At 39.7% G+C, this 24,790-nt stretch overlaps 1 protein-coding gene across 5 annotated transcripts in view; it reads left to right on the top strand.

The window, feature by feature from the left end:
- The window catches only part of LOC116313381 (receptor-type tyrosine-protein phosphatase mu), a 158,286-nt gene that overhangs the window by 48,994 nt on the left and 84,502 nt on the right, over positions 1–24,790 (top strand). For 4 of the 5 annotated variants that reach the window (XM_031731057.2, XM_031731058.2, XM_031731059.2 and 1 more), the window contains exons 3-7: positions 594–868; positions 4,301–4,379; positions 6,119–6,234; positions 7,783–7,957; positions 13,816–14,109. In XM_031731057.2, coding sequence (XP_031586917.2) covers positions 594–868; positions 4,301–4,379; positions 6,119–6,234; positions 7,783–7,957; positions 13,816–14,109 — 939 coding nt within the window. Of the gene's footprint in view, positions 1–593; positions 869–4,300; positions 4,380–6,118; positions 6,235–7,782; positions 7,958–9,681; positions 9,830–13,815; positions 14,110–24,790 lie in introns of those variants that run through there. The other variant, XM_039602758.1, reaches the window with a different exon arrangement.

Here is a 24,790-nt window from a genome sequence, read left to right on the forward strand (position 1 = left end):
TTGTGTTTCTAATTCTAGATGGCTATTTCAACTGTTTACCCAAACAGTTCTATTTGTTTATCCATACTTTTGGTTAATAATGTCAAATGCTTCTGCATAGTTTTGGAAAACACATTAGCTTAACTCTTAACTCTGTTAGTGAGCTAGTTTAACCTTTCTTTACTTTTTAACTTATACACTACTTTAAGTTATTATGCTTGCTTTCTATATTCTGCAGCTTATTCATTACGTTTAATTAGTTACACCTTCTATGCTAATAATATATAACTATATTCTTTGCTATCATTGTAGGGTGTTTACCTTGCACTATAAAGCACCTCGAGGCGACTATTATGACTTGTAGCTATGTGACTAAAATTGGATTGCTCAACAGTTCTCACAGTAATGTTTCTCTAATCTTAATATGAATTATTTATTTAATCTAAGTTTTTAAGTTAATCTCTGCAAACGCTGCAGTACTGACTTTGTACCCCTGTTTACATGACTCTAGGATTGTGTAAAAAAACAAAAATCATTTATTTGACCATGTTTCTACTGGTATTTTGTATAAAAACCTTCTTAACCCATGATTACACTTCTTGCTCATGTTGCAGGGTCGACCTTTATGATGGTGAACACGTCAGGACGCTTCGCAGGACAGAAGGCCCTGCTGCTGACACCCCAGCTGAAGGAGAACGACACACACTGTGTCATCTTCCACTACTATATAGGAGGCAGAGACAACAGCCATCCCGGCCACTTAAATGTCTATATTAAAGAAAACAATAGTCCGATGGGGATGCCTGTTTGGAACGTGTCAGGTCCAGCTTCTCGCTCCTGGGGACAGGTGGAGTTGGCTATCAGCACCTACTGGCCCAACTTCTACCAGGTGAGGACATGCGGCTGAAAGCAAGTCATCTTTTGCATAATGTCTCGTTGCAAAACTAGGTTTCTCATTGTAAGGAGCCTTTGAGTCATTAATGCCCTTTTTCTGGGTGGAGCAGGACAAACCATTATTTGAGATGGTCTAAACAATTGCACAAAGGCTCATTCAAAACACCTAAGATTATTGATTTCAGCGGCTAGCTCGGTATCCATGGTAATCTGTTCTCTCTCTGTTCCATCTGAGCCTGCTCTCTTTTTCCAATTCTGAAAACTCATTTTCACTTACCAATGCACATGACTGCTGGCCGGGGCAAGGTGATTTCACACTTGCCTGGCTATTAGTCTTCGCCAGGCTTGTTCCACGAGTCCACCAAATGTTAATTGATGCAGAGAGACCCCTTAACCTCCCAATGGGAGATGGTCTCTTGGTGAATTATTTCATTATGGCCTGGCAGAGCCAGTCCACAGTGGAGCAGAGGGGAGTCCTCCTGCTTGCTCATTGTAGCCACTCTGATAACTTAGTTAACAAGGGACACCGCTGGGCTTCTCACTGCTGCATGCAGTATAGAAGGTTTAATGAGAGGCACACGGAGAAACGAAAGAAGAGGGGAAAGGCAACAGTTGAGCAGAACAGAATGTGCTGCCATTACCACCAGTAATAGTCACTGTTCACTGTTGGCAGGATGTTGACTTTTGTGACATAATAAAGCAAAGCCTGCCTGGTTAAATGTTTTCAGTTTGGCTCAAGACATGTAAAGACTAAAAGAGTCTGCCTCAGAAGCACAGCTTGTTGTGTTTGCATTTACTCTGCTTGCAGACCTTTTTAAGTACCAAGTTAGAGCTTCAGAAAGTTCAGACACTTTGACATTAACTGCTGCTTCTTTCTGACAAACGAACCGCAATTTCAGTGACAGCTGAACCCTTTGACGTGCGTGGTTACGTTTCAGTAAATTCCTGCATCTAAGGTTAGACCCGAGATTACTCATTTTGTTTTCCAGTGTGTCGAGGGAAATTTCCAACATCTGTTGCCTTTCAAACCCAGCTTTGTTTCTAATTGTTCCAAGACTGACAACGTGGTCAAATGTGAGGATGCTAATGATCTCAGCAACAGTCAAGAAAGGAGACCAGTGCTTGAAGTTGTCACTAATTAACAACATGGTGCTAATTATAGGTATCTTTAATTGCATGGTAACCTACGCAATTGTCAAAGGGAAGCCACCTGATACTTGGAAATTATTTTTTAATTACCAGTAAGGCTTGAGCATTTCAGCTTTTGATAATTACTCCTGTCAGGCTATCCCTAAATCTTTAATTGACATTGTCATTTATTTCCAGAACTGCTGATCATTGTGCAAAACAATATAATTTTCACTAATCTGGAAGCTATGTGTGTCATGCATGTGCTATTTAAATACTTTGTGCATGAGATAAAAACCTATGATTTATCCTAAAAAACAAAAGGAGTGAAAAACAGAAATGTGGTTATTTATCTTGATTTTTTTAATACAGCAGAGTCCACGGCAGAGCTAATCGATTCTGCTGTAATGCTGTACTTAGCCAAGCCCCTTAGGGATAACCCATGTGGCGATGTAGGCATTGAACACTGGGTTCACTGTCTGTACCTCTGACAAATGAGAATGGTGAACTTTCCTGTGATATCAACAGCTTCGTCCCATGCGAACATTTTCACTCTGTGGGTCAGGCCCAATTATGCACTGCACTATTATTGATGTTGGAATCAATTATATCACAGCTATTAGGCAGCCTGACTGATGTCTGTTGCACAAACAAAGGATTTCAATTAGAGTGTGGGGGCCAGTTCATTTGTCTGGTGGCGATATATAGAGTGGTTGGCCTTTTAATTTCCTTTAAATTAGTCTGTAATGAGGCCATAATTGGCACCCAAGACACTCACTTTCATATTTCATGAGACAAAAAAAGAAATTTATAATTAGACAGCCTTATCTGAAGGCATCCTGCCTCCCAGATGACAATGGTAACTATCTCCGCCTCCACATTCCTAGGCTACAAAGAGAATCTCAGAGATAAATCTGTGTGGCACTAGCAGGACATAAGTTTCTGGGTGACGCCACACATGGAACACGACCAATAATGTATGAGTTTCACCGGAAGATTCAAGCTTGTATTTAGGGAATCGTGGCACGCTAAACATGTGTAGCTGTAGCACATGTGGTGTAATGGGTCTCTGCACCACACCCTGAGTTTGGGAAGGGACTGGCATTCTGTTTCCCTTTTTATCACGCTGCAGACCATAGACTGCATAACTCTGACATTCTGCAAGGACACACCCTCTGACAGGGCTTTGGACCATTTGTTTTGCAGGAGATCTTGACCCTTAAAATAGGGTTACTCTAGTCCCACACAGCACAGTTGCACTTGATTTTCAAGTTTGTCTTGTCAGAGATGGAAACTTGTCAACTAAATAACACTCACCACAGAGCAAATGTTACAGGCAACTGTCCCTCCTCGTGGAAGAGATGACACTTTAATTTTGTACTGAAACGATTATTTGCTCACATTTCTTTTTTTATGTAATCCAATTCTTGTGGCAACTTCTGTAAATTTAACATCCAAGGAAACTCGAGACTACCAGCTGTTTATAGGTTTGTGTTTTGGCTACTTCAAATCTTAGCTTAGAGTCACTGCCTTGCACAAACTGTCAAATACAAATGGGTTAGAGTAGTTTGTACTAAAGATTTACATGCAGGAACCTCCTGGGAAGGGAAATACTATAGTGTGTGACCAAGCTGTGCAGGTTAAAGAGCAAAACAAATAGTGGAATATCTTCCTAATAATGATTAAAACATCTAATATTTGTATCCTGCTTTGCTAAAATCAAATTAATATTAACACTAACTCCATTATAAATTTAGCATACAGTTGCACTAATGACTTTACAGTGTAATCAGTTAAATCAAGATGGGTTTTAACGGTTTTCTCTGTTAAAGACAACCTTTTTCCACTAGAAGAGGGAAACTTTAAGGGTGGCGCCCACCTTTGCAGAGTCCCTTTCCTGATCTAAACCTGAAGATCTGTAATGTGGAAATTGTCACGGTGAAAGCAGTACCTTGGCGGCTAATATCAAATGATCAGTTACATGTAAGCGAGGGGTGAACTTTAGCTAAATTGAGTTTTAAGCATCGCTCTGATGTTTGGACTCTCAGCCCTCACACTCTGTTTCGTCAAGGCTCAAACTTAATTTAACACTTGCATGTCATAACACCTATCAGCTGTGACATACTGAGGAAATAATGTCAGTGGCCTGCAGCTGTGTCACCAGCTGCAGTCCGGTTATGAAGCAGGGGGCATTAGCAAGAGCTGGACTTCTTTATGCGCACAGACAGCCTCACTCAGGTGTCATTTGAAGATGTGGTCATTTGTCATTGGTGTTATAACTCTCCTTTCTCTTCCTCAGATTGTGTTTGAAGCCGTAACCTCAGGGCAGCGAGGTTTGCTGGCCATCAAAGACGTTGTGGTCCAGGGCCACCAGTGCAGTAAGTCCTTTTTTCCGTCACCATAAAAGAATATCATCAAACAGTCATTGTCCTTTCCATGACACCCTCCCAAATACCTGTGTCGCTGTTCTATTCAGGGCCTGCCAGTCAAACAAAAGGCCTTCAAAGAATATTGTACAGTCAATCCAAGTGCGAGTCTCCCTCCTCCTAGCTCCCTTAAGATTTATGAGCACACAGTTGACAAGCAGAAGTGTGCTCAGGATATAATCTTGGAGTAGCGCTGTTAAATCTATCCTTTGAGAGATGGTAGAAATAGTCAAAAAAGGGGGATGAGAAACAAATCCTATCATACATTATGCTGCTTCTTGTGTTTGGATTCCACTATTTTTTCCCCTCCCTTAAGGATATTCAGTAAAGTATCTCGTCAACATCTGTTCAGAATTCTGCTATCCCTCGCTGAATATAAGCAGAAGCACTTCAGAGTGCACTACAGATGTAATGAACGAGTAATCACTCGCATATTTAGAATCTTTCGGCTTCTGCTTTTTGGATAGGCTGCTGCTGTGGGAGCAGAAGCAAGAAGCCTCTTCAGCATTCTTCAGGTCTATTCTTTTCTGTGCTGAGAGCCGCATTAGTCCATATGGCGCTCCACATTCTAAAATCTAAATCAATACCACAAGGGTTTTCATCAATTGATTTATGCTTTACTCTACTCCTCATAGCTGAAGTATCAAGCTCTGATTGTCAGGCACTAATGACATGCTAACCATTTGAAAGCAGCTGAATTCCTACAAATGTTATGTCAATAAGATGGATTTATATAGAAATAGGTGTTGCATATAAATGTATTCGAGTAAATCAATGAGGTCTCATGACGAGGCCTGTGTTTAAATGTGAGTCGATCAATGATCCACTTAGTGGCACTTGGGTATTCTTGAATGATAAGCAAAATGATCAGAGCAACTCATCAGTGGAGCACAGCCAATTCATTTTCTATTTATACGACCATGTGGAATATCTAAGGTGTGATTATGCCACTGGGCGGTCTGCCTCTCCTTCCGTCATTAAAGACATTTGCAATGACAATATATATATATATATATTATATATATATGGTGCTGGATGGATTGACATGACAAAGTTATAAAGGAGGTATAGTTCAAAGACAAGGTTGTAAAATATTAAATAGAAGTGAAAGTCTTGATGATGAAAGTGATAGAATTAGCTTTTGCCAAGTCTTTAGAGATTTGGGTATGTTTCGAATCAAGGTCGCTCCACTGAAATGCCCCATTTTTCTATGCAGAATAGCGATACTAATCAAAAATGTTCTACATAAGTTACTTTCTGTGGACTATCCCAGTCAGTGAGCGTACTGATAATGAGCACAGTTGGAGACGAGAGAATAATGCTTTTCGACAAAAAAAGAAAAAACCCGCCTCAATCACTGGAAGAATGCAGTAAAAGAGAGTAGAAATTAGACTTTTGGTAGGTGAGAGATTGAACTCGATTGTGTCTCATTTTTGGTGAATCTTTCTCACAAAATGACGGTGGCCTCGGGCTTTAAGGGTGTTGCGTAGCGTGTGTGGTGGTGGTGGTGGGGGGGTTATCTTTTCAAGGATGCTTTTCTCAGTGTAAAATCTGATAGTAGCATAGTTAAGATGTGGCTATAGAGTGGCGACTCTCGACTCCAGTTGTCAGGATCAGATCCGAGTTGTCAAACTCGTATCTTTTCATATCACCACAAAATATACACACACATTTTTGCCTTTTTTCCACAGTGAATACTCCACATTTCCTGACTATAAAGGGTGTGGAGGTCAATGCCGGACAGACTGCGTCCTTTCACTGCACTGTCAACGGACGCAAGCGGGACAACTTCCGCCTCTGGCTTCAGGTACGTAAGAGATGTTGTTATCTTGTTTTTTTACACTGATTTTACCATTTTGCTCTATAATCTTTATGTTTGTTCAGAAATGGAGCTTCTGAAATGCATATTTGTTACTTAGTGGGCCCTTCTGGTTTAAGCATTTTTTTTCTTTGTTTGAAAACTGTCCTCTATCAATCAAGCTAAATACTGGAATAAAAATTTTGTGACCCAGCTAGAATAACTTCCAGCTCAACGTCTTAGCAGGTGAAATGAGGACAGTAACCAGTGACAATTAGCCTTTTCAACATCATGTTAAAGCAAATATCCACTGACATCATTTTTTATTTTTTTTTTTTAAAGATTGGAAAACTCACTAAACTCATTTACAGTCAAAACTATTAAAAAAGTATAAATGGATACAAATCATAAGGAAAAAAAAGCATAGGGATAAAACAGAGCACTGTGAATGTATGTATGTTTGTAAAAGAAGATACAATAGGATTACTTCACCACTGTTGCACATTATTCATTCTGGGTGGCATAGTAGTACAGCGATTATAGAAGGAAGTTTCTGGATTTGCACCTTGGAATAATGGAATAAGATGGAGGGAATACAGATGGAGGGAAGGATTGATGTTTAACCATAAACCTGATAAAACAGAATCAAATGTAAGCCCTAGTCATAAATTCAAATGTAACAAGCAGTAGTGCAACAGTGGTTTAAAGTGTGGTTGTTTTTGATCTTTTATCACTGAACCGTCATTACTTTCAAAGCCCATACAAAGGTACTGATACTTGGTTGCCACCCGTTCTTTCAGGAAACACTTGCAGCCATTAAAATTCACCTTGTGCTCCATTTGACAATTTCAAGTTGAGACATTCAAACATTGCTCTGTTTTGCCCTTGTTTTTGAGATTTCACCTGCTCCCAGAGATTCCCAGAGACCTTTGCATCTGGGAGGTTGGGGATTAGGGTTGTTTCAGATCACTGCAGTATTGTCTTAACCTATATACACGTGGGCTCTGTGGATACTGTGTACTATATCCGGCACAACTGTTCTGCACAGCAGTCTCGAATTGACCTTGTTCTGAACAGCGAAGGTAGTGCATCTGGCAGACATAACCCTGCTGGCTCTGCTGCTAAGCACACTGTCACACTTGTGATCAGTGGGAGCATGACGCTGGGTAAAGGTCCTCTGCCAGGTACTCCATCATTTTAACAAACACGTCCTCATTAGCACAGGAGCTGGAAAACAAACATTAAGTGAAGTCCCCCGATGACAGTAATGAAGAAATATTTCTAATGAACAAATGTCCCCCATCTGCCTGCTGTGAGGGGTGACAGCTGGGGAGAGCCCACTGTGTGTTTGTGTGTGCACGTGCATTCCAGTGTGATAAATGTATCCCCACTATCAACCACCAATGGGAACGATAGGACACAAACAAACACGCACAAGAACAGGGGACAAGTACACTCAACCAGAGTTTTTTTTTAAAACACAAGGTCAGGCCACTTTGCTTATTAAACCTTTCCATTTTGGAGGTTCACTTGTGCGTTTGTCTCGGTTCCAAACAGGGCATGGGTGGACGGGAGGCCCCAATGAAAGCCACTAAACCTTGGAACAACCGCCGCTTCATAGGCACTTTCGATGTGGAGAACACAACCAAGGGCGACTCGGGCCGCTACCGCTGCATTGTCCACTCAGACAAAGGGGTTGGAGTGTCCAATTATGGTGAACTAACCATAAAACGTGAGTATTTGTCCCAAAGCAGAGTAAAAATACAAAACCGACCTATTTCAGTGAAAACAAGGCGGAAAGCGGGAATGTTTTCCATCCGCATGACCTTCATGCATTCAGCAAAGTTAACGGGAGATAAACAGGAACTGCTGCGTGTTTGTAGATGAAAATGTCCTCTAAGGCAATACTAAAAATACTAGCTTTTTATGTTGATTTGTTATCCAGAGGACTTTAATACTTCCTCTGCAAAGGTTGTCCTTGACTGAGCACAATTCCCCCTAAAAGATCACAAAGGCAAGAGGCACCAAGGTTTACAGTAACCTCACTGATATTTCACTCCTGCAGTCATTTGATATGAATTTATGGAGTCGTCCAAAACTAAATCCAGCAAGGCCTCTCTTTCCTACAGCCCTATAGCCCAGTAATGGCCTTCTATATTTCTTCACCTCAATTTTCTCCCTGTGCTCTCAATTGAATTTATGGTCCTGATTTTTTTCTTCTTCCCCTTTTTTTTTTTTTTTTTTTTGTCTTCAAGCTTTATGTGATTGATAGGTTTAATCCTGGCTGTCCAGATCGAGGTCTGTCAATCATGCGAGAATGGCTGGGCCCCGACACAGCAGAGCGTAGAGGGAGATAAAGTCTCTCTGCCTGAGTGTATCAGTGGGTTTCAGTGGTGTACTCAAAGAAAATTTACTGACACATTGGAGGCACTCAAAACCACACTTGTGCATAAATTCAGCAACACAATCACTTGCACATCCTCACGCTTGCACAAACCTACACGAGAGCAATATTTTTGCTGATAACTGCTTCCAGTGTGTTACCGTGGAGATATTTTCTTCTTACTCAAGACAAACCTCTTAAATTTAAAGTGCTTTCATCATAAATATTTAAAATATCGTAATTTTCTATATTTAGCCGTGAATCAAGTCTTGTAAGTCATTCCACTTTTAAATTCAACAGAGATGTCACACTTCAGCGACTTTAGCATAAGCCAGCTCATTAAAAGAGGAAAAGAGGCGTTTTCACACTTATGAGTGTTCCACATAAAATGCTGATATCTCCCCTTATCGTACCAGTCATAAAACAAGTGCTTAACCCTCCTAGCAATGAGTCTGAGTTGTAAATCCTCTTTAAATGTGTATTCACCGCGCCCGTGACTCGTTTTTGGAGGAGTGACCATGGAGCGATTCTGTGGATTATGAGCCTGCTACAGTCGCACGCCGGCTCTCCCCCCACCCCTCATTACCATACACTGCCTTTTCCTTCAACATGAGGAGAGTGAATGCTTGATTATCCCTGATAATCACTTCTGCCTTTCATGCCAGTGTTCCATCAGATTTATGTGCCTATGTGGAAGTGCACTGCATGTATTTGCGGATTGGCCCAGAGCTGCACCCTTCCGGTGTCCCCCCTTGTGATGAGCTCTCCTGTAGTGCGGTCGGTGGTTTTGAAAGAAGGATAATTACTTCTTGTCAAAGTGCTGGCTCCTTTCTTGCCCTGGTTAGAATCACCTGGAGCCTGCAAAGCATTTGCTGAGCTCTAACAGAGTATACTTGGCAATGTTACTAACTGAACAATGCCGAGGTGCACCTGTGTCGGCACTAATGAGAATAGCCACCGAAAATCGAAGGCCAGCCAGTCAAGCTCCTCATTTTCCTCTGGCCACCTCTTCTCATATTAGGAGCAGATCAATTCTTTACTCACAGCAGCCCACTTAGGAAAGCGCACATCATAATGAGGACCTCTTGCATCTTAACAAGAGAGGATCAGGGGATGTAACAGACAACTGAAAGAAGGATTTATAAACGATGAGGTCTAACCTAAGAACAGAGAAGAGTGGCAGCCCTTATTATCGTGCTCTGTGTGGTGGCTGGCAAATGGGTAGGAAGGTGTGTGAGTGTGTGCATGTCTTTAGTTGGTGTGTATGCTGTGAATCATTAGAAATAACATGTAAAATTCTCTAAACAGTCGAGCGATGTAAGTCAAAAATGAAAAAGATTGTTTGTCAAATGCATTCACTGTATTAAAAAATGGATGTTGGTACTGCGAAATCTCCCGTTGGTTAGCATATCCTGCTTTAGCCTCCTTTTTCTAGTCTAATGGGGATCATCATTTACAACTTGAACATCATGTTGCATCAAATAAGACTCAAATCTAGCAGCTGAGACTATGAACTCATGAGAAAAGGGTTTACTGAGGTAACGGATCAGTGAGCCAAAGGGCTGTTTGCCTATAGACTTCTATACAACCAGGGTCGTCACCCCCATTGGAGGATGGGTTTAACGTGCTGCTGTGCTGCTTTTAGCTTAACCGAACAAACATTTTTCAGTGAAACTTTACAAATGAAGATTAATTACTGAATAAAAATTGGAATATAATTGTCACTTTCAACAGTTTAAAGTCCTTAGTGGTTGCTTTTGGTGTGGGTGTGTGGGTTTTTTTTGTTTTGTTTTTTTGCATAGATGTGCAGTTGTGTGATTGTGTTCTGGCAGGAAGGCAGGCAGGTGCTGTGGTAGAAGAGGGCGCAGCTGTTGCCAGGCCGTTTGCCTGTCTGGTCAACATCGCGACAACAGCTGCTCGCTGACCCCCGCGTATGGCCGCCACTGTCATCTGTGGACTGTCACACATTTCCAGCTAGCACCGGGCTCAGCTCGAAGACCTTTCCAGGGCCCTGCTGCTTCAAAGCTGCCCTGCTAAGGCTTAAACATTGGGAAATGAGTTGTTAATATCCTGAAGTGTTCCAGCACTTGAGTGCATTTCACACCAGTAATCTGTTATTTTCAGTGCATCTGCTACGGCTGTTGAACAGGGGATTACTGCACCTACAGGAATTATTTCATCACCATAAGCTGCTGTTGTCTTTGTGAAGCAGTAACTTTTCAAACTTAAATGAAATGCTTATTGCTGTAATACATCATGCTGTTTAGGCTTTTGCAGAAATGGTCTCAAGTGACAACTGCAACAATAGAACTGAACCATGCAGCGCAGTGCATATGAAAGCATGCTCTCTGCAAAGAACAAAAATTGCTTGGATGACTAAATAGGTCTTGCTGGATGGAGTAACAGAGCTTAAGTCATTTTTATTAACCATTTTGTTACATTTTGTGCTGTGTGGCCTCTGTGAATCATCATGACTAGGTCAGCAGCTAGAAAGCTAGAGCCATATTTTGTGGCCCTTATTAAGGCATTATTGAAGAATGAGTGTGTTGATAAATGTATCAAAATCTGGTAATGGTTACATTATGTGCTTTTGTGGATGCAGGCTATAGTATTAAGTTTCTAAGTTGTGATTTCGGGGAAATTCTTTCAATTTTGTTGTTTTATCAAAAAGTGCTGTTCTCTGAAACCAATAATGTCACATTTGATCTTTCCAAATATATAAAAAACAATATTTTTCTCCATTTCATCATACTGATAGTACAGAGTGAGTGCTGTTTTCTGTTGCTTAAATTAATCTGAGCATATTGCCACTTAACTCAGTTAAATCCCTTTTAAGGGCAAAACAACAGACCATAAAAGACCATCAAAACAAGCCAATGGTTTAACTCAGATTTTGGGTCACCTTATTTCCCTGTCTGGCTCCAACGTGCCGACTGTTGCACAATGCGTAAGTGTAGAAGAAGACCTGGTGGATTATCTGGTTCGCTTTAGGTGATGTTTGACAGCAACACTGGACGCTTGGATTAGTGGGAGTTTAGTGGGACCTGCAGCTGAGGTCACTGTGGGGTAACCATCTGCTGAGGAAGAGCCTCCAGTTCTCTGTTGGACACCTCAGCCCGCTCCTCATTTGCCTGTGAACTTGTGCCTCTCCATGACAACTCCATGAGAAGCAGCCAGGTGACTAATGGTATTATTCTGTTACGTGTACCCTCATTAGAGCTGCTCACTGGGGTCGCTAGGACATGCAACTATTGTAGTATGTGACAAGGGTAGATTCCTGAGCAATTCCGTAGCCGCTGGTCATGGCTCTTTTTTGACAGTGGTAGATTTTTGGTTGTACCCAGAGACCCATTTCACAGGGTGTTGTCTGTGTATTGCTGTTTGAATCTTCAAATGGTCATTTGAACAAACTTTACATTAATTCAATAAAAGAAATGAATCCAATATGTATTTTATTGAAATGGAAATTTTTGCAACCTCTGTAAATCACTGTGACCTTTTAATGAGATTTTTTTTTTTTTTTTTTTGGTCAAAAACTGGCTTAAAGGTGTAAACACAGAAGTATAAAACTAGTATTACAGACTTCAGAAGTTTCCATTGGCAACCGCTCAAATGTTACTGCAGCAACGCCTTACCTGGTTATATGATGAAGCAGTCCTGAAAATACCCGCTGTCGGAAAAAGCTGACATTTCGAGAAGCACCATTAAACAAGAAATGGCACGAGGTTTAAGTTGGATTAGGAAAATACTGATGACATAACAAAGAAAAGGTCGTCTTCAAGGTTGTCATTGAACGCTACATTTGTCTGAAAGAGAAACTATTTTTATATTATTTTTTTCCTGTCAATTCAAACATTGAAGGTTAAAGTGCTCACAAATAGATTCCACTTGTAATGCTTATTATCTTCTCCTTCCCTTCAATTTCTCATTATTTTGTTGTTGTTTTTTTTCTTTTGCGGGGGAGGGGAGGGGTGGACTTTTGCAATTATCTTTCTACTTAATACAGCATTACATAAATCTCTGATTTTACATTTTAGTTTACTTTAATGACAGCTACCATTACTTATAATCTGATTTTGTGGTGGTAATGAATTAATGCATTGTTTTAGGTTAACCTCACAGTATAACATAACAGGTGTTTATCTACAACACCTATACTGTATCTCTGGTTTATGTGCTTAGCTGCATTTATTCGAGTTCGACCGTGGCACTGTAATAGGAAGCGACAATAGGAAACAAGTAGCTTGTGTTTAAAAAAAAAAAAAAAAAAAAAAAAAATCTTCACTCCTACATTTTACATGAGTGGTATTATTGCAAAGTGTTTAAGAACCACAACAACTCAGCCATGAAGTGTCAGACTGCTTAAAGTTGTAAAACAGGGTCACATAGTGCATAAAAGTCACCAACACACTGCTGACTCAATAACTGCAGAGTTTAAGATGTTTCTCAGCAAAAATTAATTCCAGCAAAAGAAATTGTGCACCAGGATCTTAATGGTATGGGTTTATGGAAAGCAAGCAGCTTGTGCTGATGGCCCAGTGCTTCTGTCTATATAGTGTATGTAGTTATTCTGAATTATCTAGAAATACTTGATAGATTACACGGTTAATACTGAGCGTGTTTGTTTTTTAGGCCTAAGTCAACTCTTTACCTTTTAAATAAACTGTAAAAATCCTACAGCAGTCTTTAATAAAACGCTCCCAGAATCACCTACCACAGTTGTCATAACCAAAGGCTTTTCCATAGACGTCCTCTGATTGAAATCAATACATTGTTTAATGGGAGCACCATTTACCAAGGTCTGGGTAACTTTATTTACTCCTCTGTGAGGGGCTGCTGTCACTTTTAAAATGTATGTGATTGCATGGCACAGTGTACTAGTGATGAGAGATTCCATTCATCAAGCTGGAACTATTGATTGTTACAGGGCTCTTGTTGAGTACCTTGATTATTTGAAAACATGAAGATATTCTTCATGTGCTTCTAGAGAATTTTGATGTGGTTGATTTGGTTTAACAGAAGGTATTGATTTTGGGCCTCTTGTTCACTTGCAAGTGTTCAAATGCAGACTTTTTTTTGTGCTTTTTACACAAACCAAAAGTACATAATTGCTTTTTTTTATTGTGAAAACTTTCCACAATTACAGTTTGATTACTTATCATCACAAAAACCCAAAGACAAGACAACTTTTTTTTTTTTTTTCCTAGAGCCCCCGGTGCCTATTGCACCACCCCAGCTGACTGCTGTTGGTGCCACCTATCTATGGATCCAACTCAACGCCAATTCCATCAACGGGGACGGTCCAATAATTGACAGGGAGGTGGAATACCGCACTGTGTCTGGGACCATGTATGACCTGCAGCCTGTAGACAAGACCACACACAAGATTGGCCACCTGGATCCAGACACAGAGTATGAGATCAGTGTTTTGCTGACCAGACCTCTGGAGGGAGGCACTGGAGCTCCTGGGCCCCCTCTTAGGGCCAGGACCAAATGTGCTGGTAAGGCCAAAAATTTTAATTACTTGCACAACACCACTAGAATTTTTTTTTTTAAACTTGCATGTTGTTTTGCTGCGTCAAATGAATAGGCTCATGTCTTGAGTAATACAAATACATACAGTCAAATAAATGCTGACCACTATTGTTTGGATGCAGTTTGCCTCCAGGCGACATGTCCCATTACCTTGTGATCAAAGTTGCTCGCCCGAGGTTGTTGCATGCTCAGTCTTTGCATAAGGTTGCCACAACTTCTTTCAGCCAGTCACTAATTTATAGTTTGACCAATTCTTTTCCTAGTCGATGTCCTATTTTTCCTAATTGCCCTTCTAATTTTACTCTAGTGTGACTGACCAAGTGAGCACTGAATTCAAAATACCCAGTCTTTTTCTTTGTGTTCATGGGGTAACTGTAAATTTGCTCCAGTATTTGGATACCAAAGACTTCTTCCTATGCATATCAGTATCTGTGTAATTGTAGTTGCATGCACTATATTTCTATTCCAGGAACTCTTGTAACTCCTTGGTCACTTTATTCATCAAACTAGTGATGCACTGATTTAATGGTCAAACATTGGTAAAAGCCAATATTGTTGGAAAATAAGATAAAGCAACAAGCAAGGTCACATTTACCTGCCAATGTTTCTCTTGTTGCGTCAGTTCTCATTTACAAGCTATAGACTGATTTCATATGTTTTAATCTGTCATTTGTATTTAAAGACTATTTTTGTTGCACAAAAGACGACAGAGCTAAAACAAAACAAAAACCCAAACACAGTATGAGCACTGGCTGTCGTTCAGATTGTTAGTGTAAACACTGCAATTCTGGCTCAGGAGCAATTTCTCTCATCTTAAACTGTCCCGCCCTCGACAAATGGAAGCGGTTTGAAATGTTTCAGATGATTTTCCTTCCAAGTAAATAAATTACTTAAAAAAATTACTTAGTTTTTAAGTTTTTTGCCAGATGTTCAACATTTGCCTTTTTTCTGCATCTTGGAAAGAAGCAGCAAAGAGAACACCAGAGTCTAAATGTCAGAGGTTTAAATATAAACGCCCATCTCTAGCTCAGAAGTTCTAATCACCAACTGTCACACAGATAATCATATTAAGGTGAATTTTCTTTGTGGGGACTCGACAGCCTGTTAATTTTTCAGTTTGTGAATAAGCTACAACCCCGTGCTAATAACTGTTACTTATCCAAAAATAATGGTAACATCTGTGCCAGCTGAGATTGCTAAAAACTAAGGGTGGACTACCTTGTCAAATATCAATGATGATACATTTTATCCAGGATGTTGATCCGCTATACCACCGTGCTGTTCGGCTTCTGTTTACAAAATAAGCTAGACGACCCAAGATGTATTTTGTTACGCATCTTGTTTTTCTATGCATCTAATTGTGTATTCAGGCGGCGCCGTTATCATTTGATATCACAATCTGTTCTCTTCCTCGTGCCAAATTAACTGTCCACATTGTAAGATGTCAGACAACACACACCCACTAACAATTTGAATTGAAACTTTCACTTTCGTTGGAAGAGCATTGCAACATTCCAACCCAATGGGCTGTATTAAGTTTTTCTCTGTTGAATTATATGGATCGACATAGTGGAAGGTCGGTGGTCAAAGCAGATCAAGCAGTTCCTTCAGTTACTGCCTGAACTTTGTTGTGTTTGTACAGTCCTGAATGTACATTTACAAACAAACCGTACAAAAGAGACTTTTTCCCCCCCTTTGTTTAACGAATCATCCCCTGCATACAACAAATAGCCATCAGGGTTCCATTGTTTGCAAAGCTGCATTGTGTTTTCTCTAAAGCCTCATTGCATTTGAAGTAAATAACTGAATCTGGTAATTGCTCGACATATATCATTGCTACTTTACTTGGTAATTATTTTTGTGTTTGGAGAAAGCCCCTGTGTGTTGTCATTGTTCCCAGCCATAGATTTTTGGAAAGATTTTTTTTTCTTTTGCATTTGCACCTGGAACAATGGCACAGTCTTAAGTTTTTCATGGAAAAGAAAGACTAGACGCCTGTGTATCAGCGGAACAATAACCATGACATAAGTGATTATTTGTGGTGGCCCTCAGATATATAAAGCAGAGGACAGGCCTACCACATGATTAACTTCATAACTACTTGTTTATTCTGCTTAATTCTCATTCCAAACAGACTTAAAGCTTTTTAATTTATCACCAACACAGATTGATAATATTTGTGAAGCACAGTGGCTCCTTAAATTTGGATTATTACATCGCTGTTGTACTGTGGGAATTTAAACTCAAACATGTAGATAAACACTTTGATGTTATTGTACAAATTGCCCTTCTCACAACATTAACTAGCTAAATTCCCTCGGTGTGCTAGGATGCCAACATGAGGAACAAAACAAACCGAGCCTCAGCAGTTTCCTCGGCTAATGCCGTTTGGTGTCCGGAAAAATGCTGATGAAAATTAAATTCTTCTCCCCTTTCTGCCCAGGGTGTAACCCCCCGTCTCCCTGCTGTGAAGGTCACGAGCTTGTTCATTTTTAGTCTGGTTGATAGGGATGAATGAGCCTACCTGAGTGGTCTTCTGAGTTAGGTCCAGATTCTGTGGGGGGTCCTGCTCCTTCGGCCACCTGCCTTCACTGTTGCGAGATTGATGGCCGTGGCTCCTGAAGTGTGTTTGAGGAAGCAGCTCTTGATCTTGCCCAGCTCTCTGCTGGTCTTTCCCACTGACAGGCTGGGCCTCAGCAGTGCTCCTAATTGAACGGTTAAGACTCACTGGGCCATGTGATACATCAATGTTGATACAGACAGGCCCAGAGACTCGCTCCCCATCTCCCTGTACTGCTGTCTGGGGGCGCTAATGAAAATCTGTGGCCACTTTAGAGTACTGCCACTCACATCATTATTCATAGCCATGCTTTGGTCACTTCGCAAAATGAGCAATGTTTCTGATGACAAAGGATGCTGTAATTCAATCTTCTGTAAAACGGAGAATGTATAATGCAAGGACGCCACCAATTCAATTCAGAGGCAGGAGGAAGAAAGGGGTAGCCTTGAAAGATTTTCTTTCCCATGAAGAACCTTCATTACTTTCCTGGTGAACAACAAAAGAGCGTCTCATCCAAGGCTCTGTGATTGCTTTAGGGAGGTTATTTGTTGGTTTCAAGTGTTTGCAGAGTGATTCAAACTACATTTGGTTTTGCATATCCTCGTGTCTTTGGACTGTTGACGCTGAAATTCACAAGTTAACATTTGTCATTTGCTCCTTTTCCTTCTGGCAAACATTTCTGAGCGGAAAGTGAAAAGCATTTGGTAACCGTGCTGCCCTTCCATGTGAAATTCGTGAAGTTGTTTACCACTTGAGAGTCCTCCACACTCCATAAGTGCTACTTGAAGGAAAGCACTGTATTATCAGGTGGTGCCCTAGGATCACAACATGTTGCCCTGCATTTTTGGCAACATTATTGAGAGACCATCTCACACAGAGAGACCATTTCCAGCCCGCACTAGGAAGGCAGATAAGCAAACCTTAAACAACTGCTCATCTGCAGTCTGAGCGGTATTTGAGGTCTTGGTGGAAACTTATTTTCCCCATATTTGTTTGTTTTGTGTTGAGGCATTCACAGACATGTATTGAATGAGGTCAAGTTCCAGCAACAATCCACATTTGAAACTATTTCCTACGGCTCATGCTCTTTTTGATTAGACCGACTTCTTGGCAAATTCTTAATTGTCTGTTTAAATTTCTTTTTTAAAAATCTTTGTAAATGTGTACCTTTTTTTTTTTTTTTTTTTTTTTTTTTTTTAATTTTCAGATGTTTTAGTCATTTTTTAATTATTTTTTAATACAGAATTGTGCAAAAGTATTGGGCCACCTCTTATTTCTTTGTGTTTTACTAGGAAAAGGAGAGATAAGTGCTATGATTTACTGAAATGTGAAATATGTCTCAAGATGACCCCACAAATGGATGCTACTGTAATGTTGAGGTCTGGATTCTGTTTCAATGTGTGCTTTTTAGGGAAACTCCTGGTGTCTAAATTCTGAGGTGACTAATTGAGGAAAAAAAAAATAGACTAATCGACTAGTCTTAAACTAAGCAACACTCGGGTAGTAAGTAAAATTTGAGAACCGTTTAATGGAAAATGTCAAAAACTAGAGACAAAAGCATTTTAAACCATTAATCACGTTCTTCATAAACGAATTATGCTCCTTAAATCAACATTGTGCATTATGAACACGTTTTACTCGAGGCAATGAAGAAGAAAAACATGTATGAAAAACGTATCCAACAATCTCATTCTAACAGTGTTAACAAAAAGATGAGGCCTAGATGAACAGAGTTATGTTTCTCTACAACAGGCAGATGGCTGCATAACGTTTAGAACACAATAATTTACCGGCATTGGGCATCAGTTAAAATGTAAAACAAATAGATTAAACGACTGGTACGTATGGTACTGACTAGTGACAATAGCGACGATTAGTCTGCTAATCTACTAGTCACTCACATCCCCAGTGCTTTTCTATTCAGGTGTGCTTTTACTGCATTGGCAGTGTATTTTGATTCATTGTCATGCTGAAAAATGAAGCCATTGTTAATTTAATGCTTTGTAAGTATGATGGATCTAAATCTGATGGTACTTTTCTCCATTAGTAATCTTTCATTCGTTTTAATTTCCAACATTATTGGCTGTAATGCAGTCCCCAAACTGTGCCAGAGTGTCCACCATGTATTACAATGTATACACTCACTGCTGTATCTCTCTCCTGAGTTTCTCCATGCATGTTCATGAGGATTTGAGGATATTTTTATCACGCCATAGGATCTGTAGCCACTAATTCTCAGTTAAGTCCTTTTGTGATGTGGCATATCTCAGCCCTTTTCTGAAAAGCTTTTGGTGAACATCAGATTCAGGTCCTGTGTCAGGTCTTCACTGAAATGATTTTTCCCTGTTTCTTAAGGACATGACTTTCTGATATTGTTCATCTACTTTAGATACTTTTGCTTTTGTCAGATTGTTTAAGGACACACTTGGGTTGTTGTCTGTTATGTGTAGACACAACAGCGGTTCATCCATTGAACTAGGTCTGTTTTATTTGCTTTAATCATTCATAGGCCAGTGTTAAGTGGCTTAACAAACAATCAGTCCTGTAGTAGTAGGACTGGACTGTAAATGAGTGGGGGAAAAAGTCTATAGAACAATCTTTCAAGAGCACAATATACAAGAAGGTGTGGATCATTGGAAACAAACGACAAAGAAATTGCACCTGGGTCAGGACTTTTGCACAGTACTGTGTGTGTGTGTGTGTGTGTGTGTGTGTGTGTGTGTGTGTGTGTGTGTGTGTGTGTGTGTGTGTGTGTGTATTTTTATTTTTTTCTTTGAAGCACTTTGCAGCTTTGTTATAAAAGTGCTTTATAAATTAAGTTTATTAGTCAAGTAATTGTTTTACAGCCACTTGAAGCTGATTGAGCCAGTGTAAGGCCTGCATGTGGCTTGTTCTTTCCACGACGTACTTATTATGCAGTGGAGATAATTTCATACTAGTTGCCATGGTAGAAAAGCAATCTGTCCTGTGTGTATCATCTCCACCCTATGCCCTCCGCTGTCCCGCTGGCTCTCGGGCGCTTTAAAAATGGCAGTACATGATGTCCATGCTGGGTCCAAACACCTGCTCAGACTCCGGCTTCTGCCAACTCCACATCTCCATCTATAAGTTGTCTCCATCTGCGCTCTGATGCCACGTGGGAGTAGTCTCATCTGTTTGTTTTTACTTTGCCATTCTGTTGCACCGAGTGCTATTAAACACAAGGGAATCTGCGTTAATCAGGGATCATCCTTCGCTTAAACACTCATTTATAATAGTGGAGAGCAGGGAGGAGCTGTGCAATTATGTTCACCCTCGCCGAGGTTGGTTATTTGCATTTTGCCTCATGGTTAATTTGTAAAAGACCAGATCTGTTTTGACGCTAATAAGAATGATGGCAGTCTGGAAACAGTATAATCACTTTATTTTTTTCAAGTGCAGTAATTTATCTCAGTGATGTGATACTGGTACAGAAATCTATGTGGATTCAAATTATGTTCGCATTTCCTTGATTAATACCATTTTTACCATATTTATTTTAACAAAACTTTATTTTATCAGGTTGTGTGTTTTGAACACAATGATATAAGTATTTGTTTTTTGGAAATAAACAAGTAGTCAGAATATGTATAGACAATAAACTATAACACCCACAATACAACATCAGTTTAATAGTGTCACACGGTGGACAAAGAGGTATTTTAAACATGAGGACAAAAAGAAGATGGGATGGGATCGCTGTGCCAGCAAAAGAGTTAAACAAATTCCAAATATTTAAAACATCTGATGTGTAAGACATACACCAGAGGTCTTCTAAATTTGTACATCAGTACTCGGTAAGTTTGAAGCCAACCTGCAAACATGAGCATTAGAATCTATACAAAGTAGTCAAGCAATGCTTTTTCAGCAATTTCTCTACATACTGCTGTACTATCTACTGAAGCTTCACCAAAACCTCTGCAAAGTCTTTGCTTACTTGCTACCTCCCGTTTGGTCATAACTCACATTTTATAACAACAACTGGCTTCTGTTTAAAAACTACAGACAGCAGCAAAGCAGGCTGTGTTCTTCATATACTGCAGCACTGCTGATTATATGCATTGACAAAGCTGGTTTAAGTCTTTATAGGGGACTCACCACAACACTTATTTAGAGCTAAAGCATCATTGGAGGGTATTAAAAGAAATTTGGGACTTTTAAGTTTTTCATTTTTGTTACAAATCATGGTCATTGAAGTTACCATATATGTTACCATAAAGTTAGATGCCACAATGTCACTTTTTGTGATGCAACCTTCGCCGGTTCTCAAACCTCATGGATAGGGAAGGGGGTGCCAGTTAGGATGTCTCACTAAATATGGTTTCTTGCCCAGTAATGGATTAACATACTTGTGGCATACTTTTGGACAAAAGATGTTAACAGAACTGTTGTGACAAAGACAATGGTAAGATGGGATGCATGCAAATCCACATCAGAACAAGAGCAGGTGCTGGATTGAAAGCATGCAAATGAGAAATGGGGGGGAAAAAAAAAATCTAGTGCTTACACACTGTGGGGCTCAGGTATAAGCTCTTGGTGTCACACATAAAAGTTCATTATGGCTGAAATTGCATTCTGCTAATAAAAAGACAGCGTTACGGCAATGTACAGTGAACAAATTATTCCAAATAGGATGGCTTAAATAATGAAAGAACTTTTTGATCAATACTACTGCTATATTGACCTTGAAAAGTCTGTGAATCACACAAACTCTGAAAAATAAATGAGTGTTACGCAGTTGGTTTCTGTAGGTTCCGCTCACAAAAAAGTACAACTTTCCTGTCACCGTCATCCCTTTAAAACCTTACAAAGTAATGAATAATGGTATGACTGATTTGGGTTAATGTTATTCCCTTTTCTACCATTGTTCAACTGTCAAACGAGGCTTTGAAAAGTGCAATCTAAACTGTATAAAACGGCCCCTTTTTTTCCCAATGTATACTTAATATGTCAAGAAACCATTTATATTGATAGACAAGAAGATTTGATGACCTGACCTGGGGATAGTTGGGCTCAGTACCAGTTATATAAAGTAATCGCAAGCATTTACCTCTTCTTAGAAAATGTGTTGGTTTTGTAGAAATCTCTGTCTGGCTCTAAGAAATTCTGAGGTTAAAATTCAGCAGTGCTGCAAAATAAGATTCACTAATATCCCAATGTGAAGCATTGGGTGGCCAAAGCTTTGGAGGCAATACGTGGTCCACTAAATGTCCATGTGCCAAAGGGTAGACACTGAACAAACTGAAGGACTTTTTGTGGCAGCGTTAATGACATTAGTCTTAGGTATGTATGTGGGTAGGTATGTGAAAGAATGTGTGTGGGGAAAAACAGTGCATTTCTCTATGGGCACATTGTAGAATTATATATGACAATTTACTGTTGACCTTACCTTAAAGAAGTGTTACGGCCTTGGATCTTCACTAAACTGCATATTCAAAAAATAAGAGTCAGAGCAGAAAGGCTTCTGAATAGCTTTTATAAAGGCTTAAGGACACACAGATTAGGTGACAAATGACTTGGTTTCTCTCTCTGCCATGAGAAAGTATTTTCCCATTCCCTTATTTCTTTAATTTTTTTGCATATTTGTCACATAAATATCTCAGATAATCAAACTTATTTTAAAGTTATACATGGATAACCCCAGTAACTATAAAATTCATTATTTTTAATAAAACAATTGCCCCCTTAACTACTCAACGCCGCCTCCTCAACCCACCCACTGTTCAGTTAATGTTTTACAGTAACGTATTTATTTATTCAAGCTATGAAAAAATATGCACACTGGATTCAGTGCAAGCATTTCGTTCATTGTGATCTACCAACATTTTGATCCATTCATTGCCGCTGTGTAACCCAAGTGTGCTTGAGCTTTAGAAAATTACCTAAATTACTCATTCAGGATCTTCTTGTAAGGAGTAGAATTCATAGTGCCATAAATTAACGGCAGGTCGTCCAGGTCCTGAAGCAGCAAACCAACCCCAGACCATCACACTACCATCAGCATGTTTGAGTGTTGATATGTTCTTTTATGAAGTGCCATGTTGGTTTCATGCCAGGTGTAATGGGATGCAAACCCTCCAGAAGTTCAGCTTGTCTCGTTAGTCTACACGATATTTTCTCTTTGTGATCATCGAGACATTTTTTCTTTGACAAATGTGGGGCGACCCTTTGTGTTCCTTCTGGTCAGCTGTGATTTTCCCCCAGGACCCCTCTATTTTTGTTAAGGCTCTTTTTTTTTATTTTTATTTTTTTTATTGTTGAATCGTGAACACTGACCTTAACTAATACAAGTGAGGCCTGCAGTTCTTTCAATGTTGTTTTGGGTTCTTTTGTGACCTCGTGGATGGATTGTTGATTACTCTCCAAATAATTTTGGTAGGCTGGCCACTCACTGGGAAGGTTCACCACAGTTCCAAGTTTTCCTGATTTTTTTTTTTTTTTTTTTTTTTCTTCTTTTTCTTTTCCTAGTTAATAGCTCTCACTGTGGTTCACTGGAGTCCCAGGGCCTTGGTAATGGCTATGTAACTCTTTCCAGACTGATAGTTAGTGATAGATAGTTAGTCCAGACTGATAGATTTATTTCTCCTCTGTTCTTGAGTTTCTTTAGATCGTGACATGATGTGTTGCTTTTTGAGATTTTAGTCTACTTGACTTGTCACTCAGGTTCTATTTAAGTAATTTATTGATTCAACAGATCTGGCCATAACCAGGCCTTGGTGTGGCTAATGAAATTGAACTCAGCTTTCCAAAACTGTGATTAATCACAGCTATCTATGATTTACCATGGGGGCAATTACCTTTTCACACAGGTCCAAGACGGTTTGGAAATAAAATAAATAAAATCATCATTGAAAAACTGCATTTTGTATTTACAAAGGTTATCTCTGAATAACATCGAATTTTGATAAATATACAAAAAACTAAGAAATCAGGAATGTTTTTTTTCACAGCACCATATATTTAAATGCCTTACAGTTAATCTAAATTCAATTCAATTCAACTGAACTGAACAAACACTTCTCAGAAAAATGTTTGTAGTTTTCCAAATTAGAGGATATTATTGCTGTAGAGCTAAGCATGTTGACTCCATCGTTTTTCGTCATTTGCAGTCACACTTAACTGAATCGGTATACTATATTCTGCCTCGCCAATTGTTGTCTAACCAAACATTTTGTCAACAAAGGGAGAGTGATGATCTGTCAGATGTAACTGCTATTTTTCCCGTCAGAAGCTTTGTGCATGTCTACAGGGCAATTTTCCTCCGTGAGATCTATCCCTTCGTGATGGTTGCTTTTTAGCTAAGGTTGAGATTAAGCAGATTTGTCTCTCACGGCCCGAAAGGAAAGGAAATTGTTTGCCAGGCATGTGTCTAATTAACACTATTGTTGCCTTGAGCCATGAATAGAAAGTCACTTCACCTTACTATCTCAGATAACACTGGTCCAGTTTGTCACCCACAATAGCGGCCAGTCATGTGACCTATAGGGTTTATATATTGCCTATTGCAAGGCGAATGAAAAGCCTTAGTTTGAGGCCCATTGAATTTGTGTTCTTTTGTCAGTCAGAGAAAACAGGGTAGATTGAGTTTGTGGTGTGCAGGAAGGTTATAGGAGGACCACAATAAAAGTCTTTTTATCACAGGCAGTTGGAAGTAGAATGGTGAATTGTGCTCTATGATATTGGCGCTGCAAAAGGTAAATTGTGTTCCTCTCAAGGACACATCTTCAAACAACTGCTGTGGGAAAGGAACGAGTGTGGGAAAGATTCTGCATTTATAGCCAGTTCATTATTATTATTATTATTATTATTATTATTATTACCATTTCCCTCACCTTCATCACTCCATCCATCTATTCTCGACACAGGGAGGAATTCAAAGTCTGAGAACAGATGTGTACAAATGATACTCTGGTGATATCCACATAAACTCAGTCTCTTTCTAGTCTAGAGCTGCTTCTTCAGCTCCTCGTAAACAATTATCTTTGAGGTTGTTAGTAACCTCTACTCTTGAGCCTCAGGAGGATGATAAATAGCGGTAGTTTAGTCAGGCTCTGCAGGAAGATTTTGGG

Source organism: Oreochromis aureus, linkage group 18 (assembly GCF_013358895.1).
Source record: "Oreochromis aureus strain Israel breed Guangdong linkage group 18, ZZ_aureus, whole genome shotgun sequence".
NCBI lineage: Eukaryota > Metazoa > Chordata > Actinopteri > Cichliformes > Cichlidae > Oreochromis > Oreochromis aureus.